This window comes from Perissodus microlepis, unplaced genomic scaffold (genome assembly GCF_051167445.1).
Source record: "Perissodus microlepis isolate ML-2025 ecotype Zambia unplaced genomic scaffold, ASM5116744v1 scaffold_26, whole genome shotgun sequence".
Lineage (NCBI taxonomy): Eukaryota > Metazoa > Chordata > Actinopteri > Cichliformes > Cichlidae > Perissodus > Perissodus microlepis.
The window spans coordinates 154615-169960 of record NW_028182048.1 but is presented as its reverse complement, the minus strand read 5'-3'; the positions used below and the strand labels follow the sequence as shown (position 1 = coordinate 169960).

At 42.7% G+C, this 15346-nt stretch overlaps 1 protein-coding gene and 1 long non-coding RNA gene across 2 annotated transcripts; both read right to left on the bottom strand.

The window, feature by feature from the left end:
* Positions 1-241: 241 nt before the first annotated feature.
* LOC146360556 (general transcription factor II-I repeat domain-containing protein 2-like) lies at positions 242-1972 on the bottom strand. The gene has a single exon (XM_084922762.1). It carries the CDS (start codon positions 1970-1972, stop codon positions 242-244), a length of 1731 nt encoding a protein of 576 aa, XP_084778888.1.
* A 4284-nt stretch (positions 1973-6256) lies between these two features.
* LOC146360555 (uncharacterized) lies at positions 6257-9876 on the bottom strand. The gene is made up of 3 exons (XR_014799633.1): positions 9214-9876; positions 8791-8859; positions 6257-8338 (listed from the first exon to the last, which is right to left on the bottom strand). It is a non-coding gene; the product is annotated as an uncharacterized LOC146360555 (long non-coding RNA).
* Positions 9877-15346: the final 5470 nt, after the last annotated feature.

The following is a 15346-nucleotide window of genomic DNA, read 5'->3' as shown; positions in this document are numbered from 1 at the left end:
GCCTACAGCAGAGATGAGCACAAATGCTGTAACACAGGGGTGCTCACACTTTTTCCGCATGTGAGCTACTTATAAAATGACCAAGTCAAAATGATCTACCCACTACAAAAATCCAAAACATATACTTATTTATAAATATATTGAGGATTCTTTATATCTACAATGTATATACATGCATAACCGCAATATCCAATATTTCACAACACAATTAACAATGTAAATTTTTTGTCATTACCTGAGTTTACTCTGATGACTTGCACTGAATTGAATCAGCCAGGGATGCATAGTCCGGACAGTAGCTGCTGACGGCCAGCCTCAAACACACTTCCAAATGTTCATCAGTCATGGTGGAACGGTACTTGGACTTAATGATCTTCATGTGGGAAAATGATGACTCACATAAATAAGTGGAGCCGAATAATGCAGTCAAAGAGGCAGCACATTTCCTCATGTTGGGGTACTTTACTTCTGTGAGTAAGTTCCAGAACTGTCCATGATCTCTGGACTTCAGCTCAATGTCGGCTTGTAGTGTCAAAATCTCATCTTCCACTCCAGAAGAGTTCAGGTGAAATAGTTTTGCAATTTTTGATGCGAGTGAATCGACCTCAGCATCTTCCCGAAAAGGATAGCACATGAAGGTAGCGACTGGCTCGAGCAAAGAAAAGTCTTGAAAGCGTTTGTCAAACTCTGACAGACAATTGTCAATCTGCTCTGTGTAGCGTGCACTGTCAAGTTGCAAACAGGCCATCCCTTGCATCTCCAGCTCTGACGCCAGGTTTTGAAAGTTTATCAAATCATGGCGCTGCAGCTTTAAAGAGAGATGTTGCATCTTTCGTTTGAAAGCATTAACTGAGCTGATCATGTTGATCACTGTTTTGTCTTTTCCTTGCAGCTGTAGATTAAGGTCATTCAACATGTTTGTCAGATCGGTTAAAAATGCCAAGTCTAACAGCCACTGACCGTCATTAAGTTGCATGTATTCTGCTTGTCCAGCTACACGGAAAAACTCCTTAATCTCCGGACAGAGCTCTCGAAATCTTTGCAGGAATTTCCCTCGACTAAGCCACCTCACGTCAGTGTGTAGCAACAACTCAGAGTGGTCGCAGTCAGCCTTCTCCAGATGTGCACGAAATAACCGTCTTTGAAGAGATCTGGCGCGAATAGAACAGGCGATCTTCGTTGCAACATTCATGATCTCCTTCATGTTGAGCATTTTAGCGCATAACGCTTGTTGGTGGATTATGCAATGGTAATTTAGGAAGTCCGGGAAAGCATCGTCCTGCCTGCACTTGGCAATAAATCCATTCAAGCGGCCAACCATTGCGGGTGCTCCATCTGTGGTAATAGACACCAATTTGTACACTGGGAGCTGGGTTTTCTCGATAAAGTTTTTGAACGACTGAAATATGTCCTCTCCTCGCGTCTGTTCTTTCATGGGCAGGACTGTTAACAGCTCTTCTTTTGCAGTGATATCAGTAAACACCATACGAATGAAAATGCACACCTGGGCTGTGTCACTCACGTCCGTAGATTCGTCCAACTGCAGTGAGAAACACTGGCAATCTCCGATGTCCTTCCAAAGTTGCTGGGTTAAATCCTCCGCCATGGCTTCACAGCGCCGTGTAACTGTACTTCTTGACAGCTGGAGAGCTTTGATCGAAGATGTTATTTCTGCCTTATTTTTAAAGTCTCGGAACAATGAGTCAGAGGCATTCGTTGAAGCAGCTTTTACCATCTCTCCATCTTGAAAAGACTTCTTGTTTTTAACGATGATGTGACTCACCCGGAACGATGCTTCGGTGGCGGCTTTCGCTTTTGAAGTTTGTTGTGTGAAAAATGACTGCTGTCCGGACAACTGGGATTTTAGTTTATTCACCTTTTTCTTTCTTAGCTCGCTTTTCGGCGGGAATGTAGTGTCGTATTTTCCGTGAACAGTTCGAAAATGCCGCTCCACATTTCCCTTCTTTGGCATTGCGATGGTAGCCTGGCAGATGAGGCAAACGCACTTCGAAAATGACATCGTGAAAAAAAAGTCCTCCTCCCATTCCGTATGAAAGTGATACGTTTTTGTCTTCTTACTTGGTCCAGCTCCCTCACTCATTTTTAACCCTTTCTTAGGTTTAAGAGAAAAAACCGAGAGCTAAAAATTGGAGTTAAAACTGACAAGCTAGTCAGCGAGTTACTACACTTCGCGCCGCTGTTTGCGCATGCGCAGCGACCTAAGCGTCAGAAAAAATCTGATGTCATCTGACTGGCTTCCCTGTATCAATCAAGTGACGGGATGGATGATAGGCTGGCATCTATTTTTTTAATGCCATGCGATCTACCAATACTACCTTTGCGATCGACTGGTCGATCGCGATCGACGTATTGAGCACCCCTGCTGTAACACATTCAAAGGTGATCATTACACAGGCCTGGACTGCCACCTAGTGGAGGAAGAGAGAACTGCCTCTCATGACCGTTTGCGAGGAGCTGCAGGCAAAAACATCCTGAAATTTCAGGCTGTTTTACTCCCGTGGAGTCAGCTGGGTTCCAGACTTTTTTCATGTCACACTTATTTAACATCCCTGTGACTCTGAGCCTTACTCCACCTGGCCTCACCTGTGCACCACCTCTATTTTCTATTCCTCTACAGAGACATGGTATGCAGTGGGAACTGTGAGATGTAATGCATGTCTCCTTTTTGAAGTTATTCACTCAGTTTCCAGAACTGAAAAATGAAGCCAATGCTAAAGTGCTAGAAACTGCAGTTCCACTCATGTCCACTAGGGGCTCCAGCAGCGAGCCAGTCCCCTGGTCGAGACTTTACAGCTCTGGTCTCTGTGGGTAGCTCAGTTTGTATGTTTTTGGGGCGGGGGTTACCTCCGATGGGTGCTCTTTTTCGCTTTTGTTGCACTCGCCTTGCGTGCTGGTCCGAGTCTGACCTCTGCAGTCCAAGCCTGACGTCTTCGTTTAGTAATATCGGATACAGGAGATCCCTCCCGTTGCCTCCAGGAGGGGAAACGATGAAAAGAGAGCCCATTTTCCAGCTTCTTGCCTTCCCTATCGTGTGATCTAACGTTGCAACCGACAACACAGTACCCCCTCCCGTGACATCACGCTCCAAAGCCCTATAATGACCTCTCTTGGCTTAATGTATGATGGTGGATAAATGAAACGTACAAGGAAAATTTGACTATATTACAAAAGGACATCCATCTTGGTAACATCAATGACCGGAGCATAACTTGTCAACTAGTCCGAAAATAAGTTATACAGTAGCAGTCAAAGACACCTTCTCATGTGTCACATTTCTATTCATTCAAAACACTTATGCATAGCTGTGTTTTATACAGCTCTTACAGAATTCAGTACAGGCTCATGTGAGTATTTACTGTACGGCTCAGCTCTACTGAATTTCTGAGTTTCTAGAGCAGACACAGAGCTCATGTCAAAACAGGCTTCAGGCGCGATATTAGGCTACGTTCACACTGCAGGTCTTAATGCTCAATTCCGATTTTTTGATCAAATCCGATTTTTTTGTCTGCTTGTTCACACTACAAATAAAATGCGACAGCACACGCGCTCTAGTGTGAACGCTCTGTTTAGGCCCAGACCAAACAATATTGTTTGACTGATAGCCCTTAATATAAAGACTTCGGACTTTACGTTTCCCAATTTTTGCTTGAAGTTATTTTGTTATTTACATAATAATGTAGATAACCTAATAATTATCCTTATTGCTGTTTTAAAGGAGCGGTGCTTCAAAGGATAGCTGCAGATTGCTGTCAGAATCCGCAGATTATACAGAACAAATAAAATGTTCACGTTTCTCCAACGTTGTCTTCCCAGCAGTTTCACTGACATCTACACTGGATGGCCAGGAAGCGTTCGCGATGTCTTCTCGGGCGCTGATAATTGGCGTCTGTCTTGTGTCAGTGACGTAAAAGACGGATTTAATGCGACATGACCATCAAACAGCAGTCGCTTTCTAAAACATCGGATATGTGTCGGATTCAGGACCACATACGAAAGTGACCCAGATCGGATTTGAAAATATCGGATTTGTGCCGTTCACACTGTCACACCATGATCGGATATGGGTCGCATAGGGTCAAAAAAGTCGGATTTGATGCGCTTTCGCCTGCAGTGTGAACGTAGCCTAAGTGACTTTAACAATATTATCAATTTTAATATCGGTCTAGTGACATTACGTTATGTACGCAGCACGCAATAGATCCACATATTTTAGAAGCCAAAGGTTCAAATTAGTTGGGAGCACCTTCACTTAATTATAACAGTGGTTTTGTTAGGAAAACAGTTCTGTATACCGGATACTAAATTGCGTTACGGCTAACGTATCTAACATAGCTAACCGTTATTGTTAGCACAACATTAATAGCAAGCTGCAATGACGAGTAACAAAAACAAAGAGTAAAAAGGTTTTAATGAAAATGTTTTACCTTTTCCAACAGTCCCAGAATCCAGAGCTTCAAAGACCAGCAGGTACTGAAGACTTTATCCGCTTCACTGTCACCGTCCGTGAGAAAGAGTTTTTTCCCCCCTTAGAAAGGTCAAGGCCCGCAGCTCGCGCAATCTGTCTGCGCATGCGCATCCCAACGATTGACCCCCCCTCCCCTCTGTTTCGGGAGGTTGCCATAGTTTGACGTGTTCTAACGTCACTCTCTCTCTCTCTCTCTCCCCCTGTCATTTATTTGGCTCGAAACACATTAACAAATTGCTCAGTGATGAACAAGTACTCAGATCATTTACCTAAGCAGTGTGCTTTGTCAAAACGAAGTGTGTGTTCATTACACTGACATTCTGTTGTGCAATTGTTATTTACTTGTATTTTATAATTTGACTTTACATACTGCTGGGTGGTTTGTAAAGTTTACAATAACTAGTATTATCATTATGCTATATTTTCTAATATATACAATAACCTCAAAAGTAATGCCTTGAAGCAGAAAATAGTAATACTTTATTAAAATTTAAAACTAAAGTAGAGTATTTGAATGTGTGCATTGTGTCTACTGTTTGTTAACTCATCACATTCATAAACTTCTTAATGATAAACTCCATAGTCCATATAAATTCCATATTATTTACCACATTATTTGTGATCAATGGGTTTGCGGGGTTAGGGGTGTTGGGGGTAGGGTCTTTAGGCTTTGGCCCCCACCCCTGCCACCAGTATATTTTTAAGCAAGTATTTCTAACTTTTATTTGAATATTCAGTTTCCTATCATCTGCTCTTAAAGGGTAACCCGCCCTCCCCCTTCGCACACACATGCACACAAACAAAACACACAGTATAATTCACAGCCTCATTATAGTGAATAAATATTTATGCCATTTTACACCATCAAACTTAGCTAAGGATGAAGAACCTTTTGTTCTTTAAAGAACCATTTGTAATACCTAAAGAACCATCTACAAAATAAAAAGGTTCTTTGGCGTATGATGGTTCTTTAAAGAACCACGAAGACATCTGAAGAACCATTTAAGAACCATAATTTTTCTGAGAGTAGGCTATAAATGTGCTTCTATAAAGTGCTGCAGGAATAAAACTGAAAACCCTGAAATAGGTTTGCATGTTGCAGCATGCAGGCTCTGTGGGGCTGCGGTGACACACTCAGACGGTAACATGTTTGAAGAGGTCTCTCCTCAGAGGGCAAAGAAGGTCATGATACCAGCTGTCAGCTGACATTTTCATTCAGAGGTGATGCAAGAAACTATTGAAAGTACAAATGTAAAACTATTCACCATCTTGTATAAAAACACTTCCCTATATATGTAACTTAAGCTTTGAAACATTTGGAGCTGTAGCAAAAACACAGACTTTGGAAACAGATCTTTGCTTCAGTCTTCAAGGCAATAACGTCACAACAGCTTCACCTACAACCATTCACCTGTGCTATAGCTCCACCTACTGGACTTATTGGAGCAGACACATTAAAAATAAATCAATAAGAAATCATCCCTACCTTGACTGTGATGGCGATGGGCGTCCTCTGACAGCGTGTTGTGCCCCAGGTAGAATCGGCCTCGTTTCACAATAATATTAGTTCTGCTTTTCTCTTCACGAGAGGAGCAGAGTGGACACGAGCGTGACGGGCGTCGCGTTCATGTCATCTGTTGTTTTTAAATGTGCTATGGAAAATAACTTTTGAATTGAATTGAATGTTTGTCCATAAAGCACCACAGCACGTTTGGACGAAACGAAACACGTCAGACCAGCTGTCAGCACCGTGGTGGACGGATGATGATCTGGGCCCCGTGCAGTGACTCAGTAAACCATGAACTCCTCTGTATACAAATGTATTCTAGAGTCAGATGTGAGGCCATCAGCCACAGGACAATGATACCAAGAAGAGTGCCAAATCTCCAAAAGAAAGGCTGAAAAAGAAATGTGGTGCAATGCTCCAGTCAGTCCAGACCTCAGCCTGACTGAGAAGCTGTGGTGGGACCTTCAGAGAACGGTGCTGAAACCGACTGAAGAGTTGAGTCTCAATGATGAGACTAATAACATCTACAGGGCGCACGCACGAGGCATTGACGATGACGTGAGCATGAGCAGAGACAAACTGAGGGCTTAAATAGACAGGATAATGAGAGGATGAGAAACAGGTGGAAACACGGCTGGAACAAATCTAACTAATGAAACAGAGGAAGTAAGGTGGCAGTTAGTACAGTAGAGTTTTTATTTTCATTTTTATAATACTAAAAATGAAATGCACAGTGCAGAGATTACTTGAGAAACTGTAGGACAGCTTCTGTGTGCATCCTGTGAAGTGTGGGGTGTGTGAACAGGGAACATAGGAGGGGGCTAAGCACACATCCCTGTGGCGTTCCTGTGTTTCAAATGAGTGATGAGGAAGTTTGCTTATCAACTCTCACCACCTGGGGCCTGTTTGTGAGGAAGCAGAGAATCCATCTGCAGATACATGTTCCCAGCCCAAGGTCAACAAGCTCCCAGGCAAGTTTTGAGGGGATGATGCTGTTAAATGCTGAGCTGTAACCGATGAAGAGCATTTTTGCATACATATTTCTTTTTTCCAGGTGAGTGAGTGTGCATTGCAGATTTGTGGGAAAACAGACTACATGTCAGGTGGCTTCACTTAGCTTGACACAGTGTTTTCTTCTTACCATGAAGTTCAAGTAAAATCTCTCTCCACGGTGAGCAAAGTGCCAGAAACACTCCAACCCAGCAGCAGGAAGCACTATAGCAAAGTCGTACTGGTCAGAACCCCAGAACAGCTCCTGGTCTGTGACGTCGGGGCGGGCGTTTGTCTGGGGAACCCCATGAGCTGAGCCCCAAAATAAAAAGCCCAGAAAGAAGCAGGGAATCCAGCACAGCATGTCTAAAACATGGAAAGGTGAGAGTAGAGTCTGTGCTGCAGTGCGAATAGATCAAAAATGATTAACCACCCCTGAAATGTCGCCTCCTCTGGTGGGAAAACTGGACGGGCTGCACAGATGGAAGCACTGCTGATAGAGAGGAAAACCCTGCAGGAGGGAAACTCTCCAGGTGATCCAAACAAATGAACCTTGAAACTGTTCCACAGACAGATCCCGACTGCTTAAAGGCATCCTGTGGAGGTTTGGACCACCAGTTCAGTAATATTTGACCATGTGGTGGATGTACATTTAGATTATTCTCATGGCCGTCATTCACATTTCAACATTTACATGAATCCATTGATCCACTGGTGAAGAGGAAACAGCAGACATATGCCAACAGGAGAGTGGGTGTGTAGTGCTGAGAAGAAGGTCTGTTTGATACATGTTTTACATGATAAAACTTGTTTCCATTCTAGACAAAGATAATAAAGATAATACAAAAAGTATTGTTGAAATGATGGTTTCATTTATAAAGGGAAAAACACTCTCCAAACCTGCCCTGTGTGCAAAAGTAACTGCCCCCTAAACCTAATCACTGGTTATGCCACCCTCTGCAGCAGGAACTGCAGTCACGTGTTTGTGGTCCTTCAGTGAGTCTTTCACATCACTGTGGAGGAATCTTGGTCCACTCTTATTTGGAAGATTGTTGGAATTCAGACACATTTTTAAGGTCACGCTGACGCACCTCAGTCTGATTTCAGTCCAGACTTTGACTCGGCCACTCCAAACACTTCATCTGTTTTTGGACTCATTGAGAAGTCGACTTGCTGCTGATCATGGTGCTGCTGTATAACTGGAGTGCTTTTGAACTTCAGGGCACAAACTGATGGTCAGACATTCAGGACTGTCAGGTAGAGAGTAGAATTCAAAAGGGCCAGAGCCTCTCTTTAAGAAATGTCACTTGACATCTGCAGCACTCAGTCTGCTGCGGCAAGCGTGCTGCTGCAGTCTGTTGGGGGGCATCATCAGGAACAAGGATGCAAGGAGAGGAGACAAACTAGTGAGGAATGCTGGCTCTATAATTGGAGCTGCCACACGCACACGCACGCACACACACACACACACACACACACACACACACACACACACACGCACACACACACACACTGACAGACGCACACACACACACACTCACACACACACTCACACACACACGCACACGCACACGCACGCACACACACACTCACACACGCACACACACACACACACACTGACAGACGCACACACACACACACACACTCACTATTATTTATCCTTGTTGTGCAAACAAGCTGCAAAACTTAATAAATGTAGAATTTGAAAAATAACAAACCTTAAAAGAAACACTAGGTACAGATACATGAGGACCTGTGATACGGTGATACTTTTGGTAAACAACCATTTGACTAACATGTGTCTCACCTGCTCTTGTTCATCTCTGTTCTGTCCTCATTCTCCCTCTCTCTCTGTTCCTCTCTCTCCCTCTTTGTGCTGACAATCATCAAATATACAGTTGAAACCAGATATTTACAAACTCTTCAGATAAAATACTTTTTTAATTGTAACATCAAATCAGACTAAATGTTTATTTTTTTTAGATTGATAAATATAAAAAACACATTTGTTAACTTTAAGAGTAAAGAGAGAAATTGTCTGTATTTCTTAATTGTAAATGGCACCAAATTGTATTCAAAATTGAGCCACACTTATGGAGCTCCACAATTCTTTTTCTGGTGTTTTGGTTGACATCTCTTGATTTTCCCATTTCAAAGAAACAGGCTCTGTGTTTTACCTTATATGCATCCACAGGTGTGCCACCAATTTACTCACATGGACTCTACTAACCTATCAGAAGCTTCTTCAGCTCAGAATGGAATCGTCTTGTCATGAACTGGCTGTGTGGAGGCAGATGAGGACCCAAACGCAAAACTCACGGAGACAGGAACTGAACTCAAAATCACTGCTTTATTGCAGGCCTTTAAAACGAAACAGAACTAAACTGGGAATACTAACAGAAGACCGAGGGAACACAGAAAGACACGCAGGTTCGGGGAGGAGACATTGACGACGCGACACTGAACTGAGGGAGACATGCACATAAATACACAGAGGGTTAACGAGGGAAGTGGGAGCACACGGGGAACACAGCTGACACAGATAATCATAACGAGACAGGGCAGGAGTGAACACAACATGACACATACTGACGAGAGACTGTCAAAGTAAAACAGGAAGTACACAGAGGTTCAGACAGGAGGAGAGAGAGCACGGGGAGAACACAGACATAACGGGCTGGGGAAAACATGGAATAAAACACAAGGAGAGACGAGGGCTCACAGATACACAGGAGCACACAAGAGGTAACCAAATAAGGAACATCTTAACAGAACCTAGGAACCACGGCATAAATAAGGAGCAAAATACAAAAATACAAGAAAACTAAGAATGCTGGGCCAATATGGCCCAGGATCATGACACGTCTGGAGTTTCTTATTTCTTATTAATTAACAATAAACTTAGTGTACATGTGCTCCTACATTTGATGAAAGTGATAAAAATAGAAGCTCTGTCTCTCTTTATTCTGACATTTAACTAATTCAAAAGATATTTCAATATTTATTTATCCAAAACAAAACAAGTTTACTCTAAATTGATGTTGTACAGTAAAAGAAAATGTTCTTGTGTTTTCCATAAAGTGTAAATATCTGGTTTAAACTGTGAATATACTGCTGTGTATTGAAGTTCCTCTTGTTTTGCATAGAAATATACTGAACAACATACAAAGCATAATATATAAAATAACATCTACCAGAGTTTTTTCTTTGAAAGAAGCCCCTTATGTCCATTCTTGTATATCAGTGCATTACTGAAACCGATTTATTTAGCCGTGGAGGGAAACAACTGAAAATATGAAATAAACACACATGTAAGCTAAGACTCTCTAAAGAAACAGCATTGTTGTTGTTCGGCTTTTCATTTCACCATTTGTTGATTCACTTGAAGAGCAAGTAACGTAATATGGGTCAAGTGATCAGTTTGATATCAATCTTTCGTGATACACCGTCATATTTACATTATTTGTACAGTACAAATGATTTGCTTTGGTACCTGGTCAAACTTCAGCTCTCCTCTGTCTGCCTGGCTCCGTTTCTCAAACAGCGCACTCGTAGGCAGCAGCTGCCCCCCCGCTTAGTGTCTGAGCTCGGGTCATACCAATATTAGGGGGGATTTACGCACAGTCGTAAATTCCCACAGTGTGCACTATGTGCTTCGAATATTGTGTGTAGTTTTTTGCTTTATACAGCTGTCAGCCAGGCATCTAACTATGAAAAAATTACACTCCAAAAGACCCCGGGCTTCTGACAAAACAACCCGGGCTTAAGCCCAGTAAGCCACCCCCCCCCCGCTCCGCCACTGATCACCACCAGCTGTTGCTAAAAGCACCTTTGTTAGATAGCAAAGTATTTACAAACTAGATAGCGAAAATTTCTGAAGAAATTTTAAGTGTGCCTATGCTACTGCCGGATTAGATGTCCGAAGACATCAGGATGTATGTGTTTGGAGCAAAAAACTGTTGAGTTTTAAGCAGAGAGTCATCAGCTGTTCCTGTACTCAGCTGTTAGGGCCGGTTGCTATAGTAACTCCTGTGTGTGGCAGGAGGGGATGGGACACACACACACTGCAGTTAGGGTCAGACACAGAGATGGGCAAACAGGAATTAAGCTCTGAAACAAATGCTTCCCAAGAGAAAACTTCCAGACTACAACATATTAAAATGCCTGTAGAGTGTATTATACTGACGTGGTAACAGTGTAAAGACACCCTTCGATGTTAAATTTGAGCTGAAAATTGAGAGCAGTTTTTGAATGGCATTTGTTTGATGGCATTTGTGAGAAAACCGTAAATCTGATCTCAATGAGGAAGACACTGGATGAAAGAAGACAACGATAGCTACGTTTTGATGTATAAATTATAGATGTAGGGCAAACGGTTTGGGTGGGACAGGACGAGAAAAACAAATTTTTTAAATTATTGTCCACACTCTAGTTTTATGGCAGTTGACAGTGGCGCGAACATTCCGTGAAAATCTTAATTTTCCTAAAACTTAAACTGCTCTTGTGAACCAACAGTAAAAGATATCGCAACGAGGATTTGGGCAATAAAAGTCCAAAATCTTGTGACCCGTTTAAAGTTTAAATGACGTTTCTACAACAAAGTATGGCTGAGCGGTAGGCCTTCAAAGTGGCCTGTGTTGGCGCCTTTTTTCGGGCCCTTCCCCATCGAAATGAATGGGGAAAATGGGGTCTTTTTTTGGGAATTTTGGGAAAACCGTGCGACGAATCTCTACCAAGAGTCATAATAATAAGAATAATAAATCTGTCGAATAGTAATAAGTGTGCCATTACATAGGCACACTTAATAATTCTCCCGTTCATTGATCTGAGCATGCGCAGAATGATCCACAGCGCTCCTTTGATCCTTTGATCTTCTCAAAGGATCATTGTGACGTCACGGCGACATCACATTCTCTGCCACACCCACCAAGTCCTTAAATAGAGGAGGTCCTTTAACAGTTTACATCAGAAGGAGCCAGTTGTTTTAGACAAAGCTGACCTTTGCATTGAAATCATTCAGAGATTTAACTTTTTTGAGCTTTAAACCTCCAAAGAAATGTCACAGGGAACGTCGAATAAGCCATCTGGAAGCAGTGATCAGTCAGACCCACTGCAGCCAACAGTTGAATCTCTACATAGTACTAGGAGACTACACAGAGAACTCCTTGAATATAACGCAAAACTCAGGAAAGAAAACAAAAAACTCAAGCATGAAAACACACAACTCCAGCAAGAGAATACACAACCCAGGCAAGAGCCCATACAACCCAGTGAAGAAATCATACAACTCAGGCGAGAAATCATACAACTACATCAAGAGAACTCACAACTCCATAAAGAAAACGAACGACTCAAACAAGAAAACATAGAACTAGATCAAGAAAACGCAGAACGCAGTCAAGAAATCACACAACTCAGGCAAGATAACCCACAAGTCCGTCAAGAAAACACAAGAGTCCATCAAGAAAACACAGAAGTCCATCAAGAAAACACACGACTCAGTCAAGAGAACGCAGAACTCAGACAAGCTGTGGAAAATCTTCAGCGCCAAGCGGTACATGTACAACAGACAACAGAAACAGAACCTCCTAGACCTGAGGAGGCTGACAACCTTGTTTCGTGGTATGTAGGTATTGCTGGATTGGCCGTTGTTCTTTCTGCAGCTGCTTTCTGGGTCGCCTCTAAGATTCTCGGCTGAAGCGAATGTCCCGCTCTGTGGGGTCATGATTATTATCATGACGCTCTGTGGGGTCATGATTATTATCATGACGCTCTGTGGGCTCATGATTATTATCATGACCCCACAGAGCGTCATGATTATTATCATGACCCCACAGAGCGGGGATCGCTTGCGTGTGCTTGCATGCACACGTCCCATCGACAATTGTGGATTGTGGTCCACATCCACAATTACAGCTCTACTGTAATTGTGGATGTGGACCAGTTACCCTTTAAAAACAGTAATGATCTTTTCCAGCCACAGTCCACCTTCATCCTGGCGTTGTTCCCGCTGGTGCAGGGTCCGCTCCTCAGCAAAGGTTTCTCCATTTGGTTCTGTCCAAGGCGTCCTCAGGTGACGCGTTGATGGTCTTAATGTCTTCCTTGATTTTGTCCATCCACCGTTTTTTCGGTCTGCCTCGAGGCCGGCGTCCGTCTGGGTCGATCCTTAATAGTCGTTTTTGCTGAGTTCTCATCGCTTCGAATCACGTGTCCATACCACCTCAGGCGGGATTCGAGCATCTTTTGAACTCGAGCCACAGTCCACCGACCTGTCATAAATACGCTGTGCTCTCCTTTATGTTTGATTTTATTTTGCCCCTCACCTCCCAACCAGTCATGGCAGAAGACCGCCCCTCCCTGAGCCTGGTTCTGCCAGAGGTTTCTTCCTGTTAAAAGGGAGTTTTTCCTCTCCACCGTTGCCAGAGTGCTTGCTCATAGGGGATCATTTGATTGTTGGGGTTGAATTTTTGGATTTCATTTCATTGGCTTGAACTGAAAAACCTAAAAATTCAGCTGAGGGGTTCACATAGTGGAGAGCACTACATTTGTTAACTGCACTTTTTTTATTTGTAGATTTTGTAGTTCTTCCTACTACAAAAACTACAAATGAAAACAAGGCAGTTAGCAGCAAATGAAAATAAATAAAACACATTAAAAAAAAATCTGCTACTGCTCTGTGTGTTTACTTCAGTGTATGTTTTTGTGTTAGACGATTATAGATTGTCCAAAATGTCCTACACCTTGATGTTGGTGGGGTTCCAGAGGCACCAGCAGCTTCAAATATGTGTTTGCTGCTTTGTAATGGCCTTTTAGCAGCTGCTCTCTTAATGGGATGTATTTGTCCTGCAGAAACCTTCCTCGTTGTGCCTTTATCTGCACGAACCCGTGTGTGCTCTGACTCAGCCACAGATCTCCTAACGTCGCGGTGATCGCGATTAAGTTTTCATGAAATATCTCAGGTTTTCACTACGTGTCCAAGGCATTTAGCTATTTCACACTTTTCAGCAGCAGAGAGATCCTTTTATTTTTCCATATTGTTAACTGTCAGTTTGTTCATTTCCTCAGTGTTCTTTAGTGTTAAAGTGTTAGAGTGAAGCACAGCCATTTCTAAAGTGTCTGCAGGCACTGACGTGTCCACAGACACACACTGATGGCTCAGCTTTCCAGCCAAATGGCCTCGTTAATAAAGAACTGACCTGCCTAATGTACTGCAAAGCACATGCACATATAATTCAGGATCACTGTAACCTCAGTGGCTTTTAATAAACTTTATTTTGGAGTTTCATATTTTGATTTAGATTTTTCTAGCCATTCACATTTATTTAATGTGATAAATTAAGTTTTGGGCTTGTGTGGCACTATGGTATAGATGAGTACATGAAAATTGCAGCCTCCCATTTTATTTTTATGCTTCAAGTCACTTTCTTTTGGGGAAAACTACCGTTAATGTCTGTAATATAAGTTCCGCCAGCAGAGGGCGCTCGGTGTCTTACGCATCAGTAGCCAACACCTCGCTAGAAGAAGAGTGGTGCCGAGCTGGCGCACAGAGTAGTTCCTGTTACCTGCTGTGTGTCTGTTTTTACAGGTAAGCTGGGTTGCAAATAATACATATGTGATAGACAACAGTAGCAATCGAAACGTAAAAGCTAGAGAGCCAATTCACGAGTTTAAGGGTTGATAACGATGAATCACCACCAGCTGTTGCTAAAAGCACCTTTGTTAGATAGCAAAGTATTTACAAATAATTCTCCCGTTCATTGATCTGAGCATGCGCAGAATGATCCACAGCGCTCCTTTGATCCTTTGATCTTCTCGAACGATCATTGTGACGTCACGGCGACATCACATTCTCTGCCACACCCACCAAGTCCTTAAATAGAGGAGGTCCTTTAACAGTTTACATCAGAAGGAGCCAGTTGTTTTAGACAAAGCTGACCTTTGCATTTAAATCATTCAGAGATTTAACTTTTTTGAGCTTTAAACCTTCAAAGAAATGTCACAGGGAACGTCGAATAATCCATCTGGAAGCAGTGATGAGTCAGACCCAGTGCAGCGTACGGCAGTTGAAATTCTACATATTATGGTTGGTCAAAACTTAGACATCGCTGAATTTAACACACGCCTTGAGGAAGAAAACAGACATCACAGGCAAGAGAGCATTCAACTCAATCGAGAAAACGCACAAATCAGGGAAGAAAACGCACAACTCAATCGAGAAAACGCACAACTCAATCGAGAAAACATAGAACTTGGGCAAGTGATCACACGACCCAGGCAACAGAACGAAGAACTCAGGCAAGAGAACAGACGACTCTGTGAAGAGATCAGACAACTCAGGGAAAGGAACGAAGTACTCACAAATG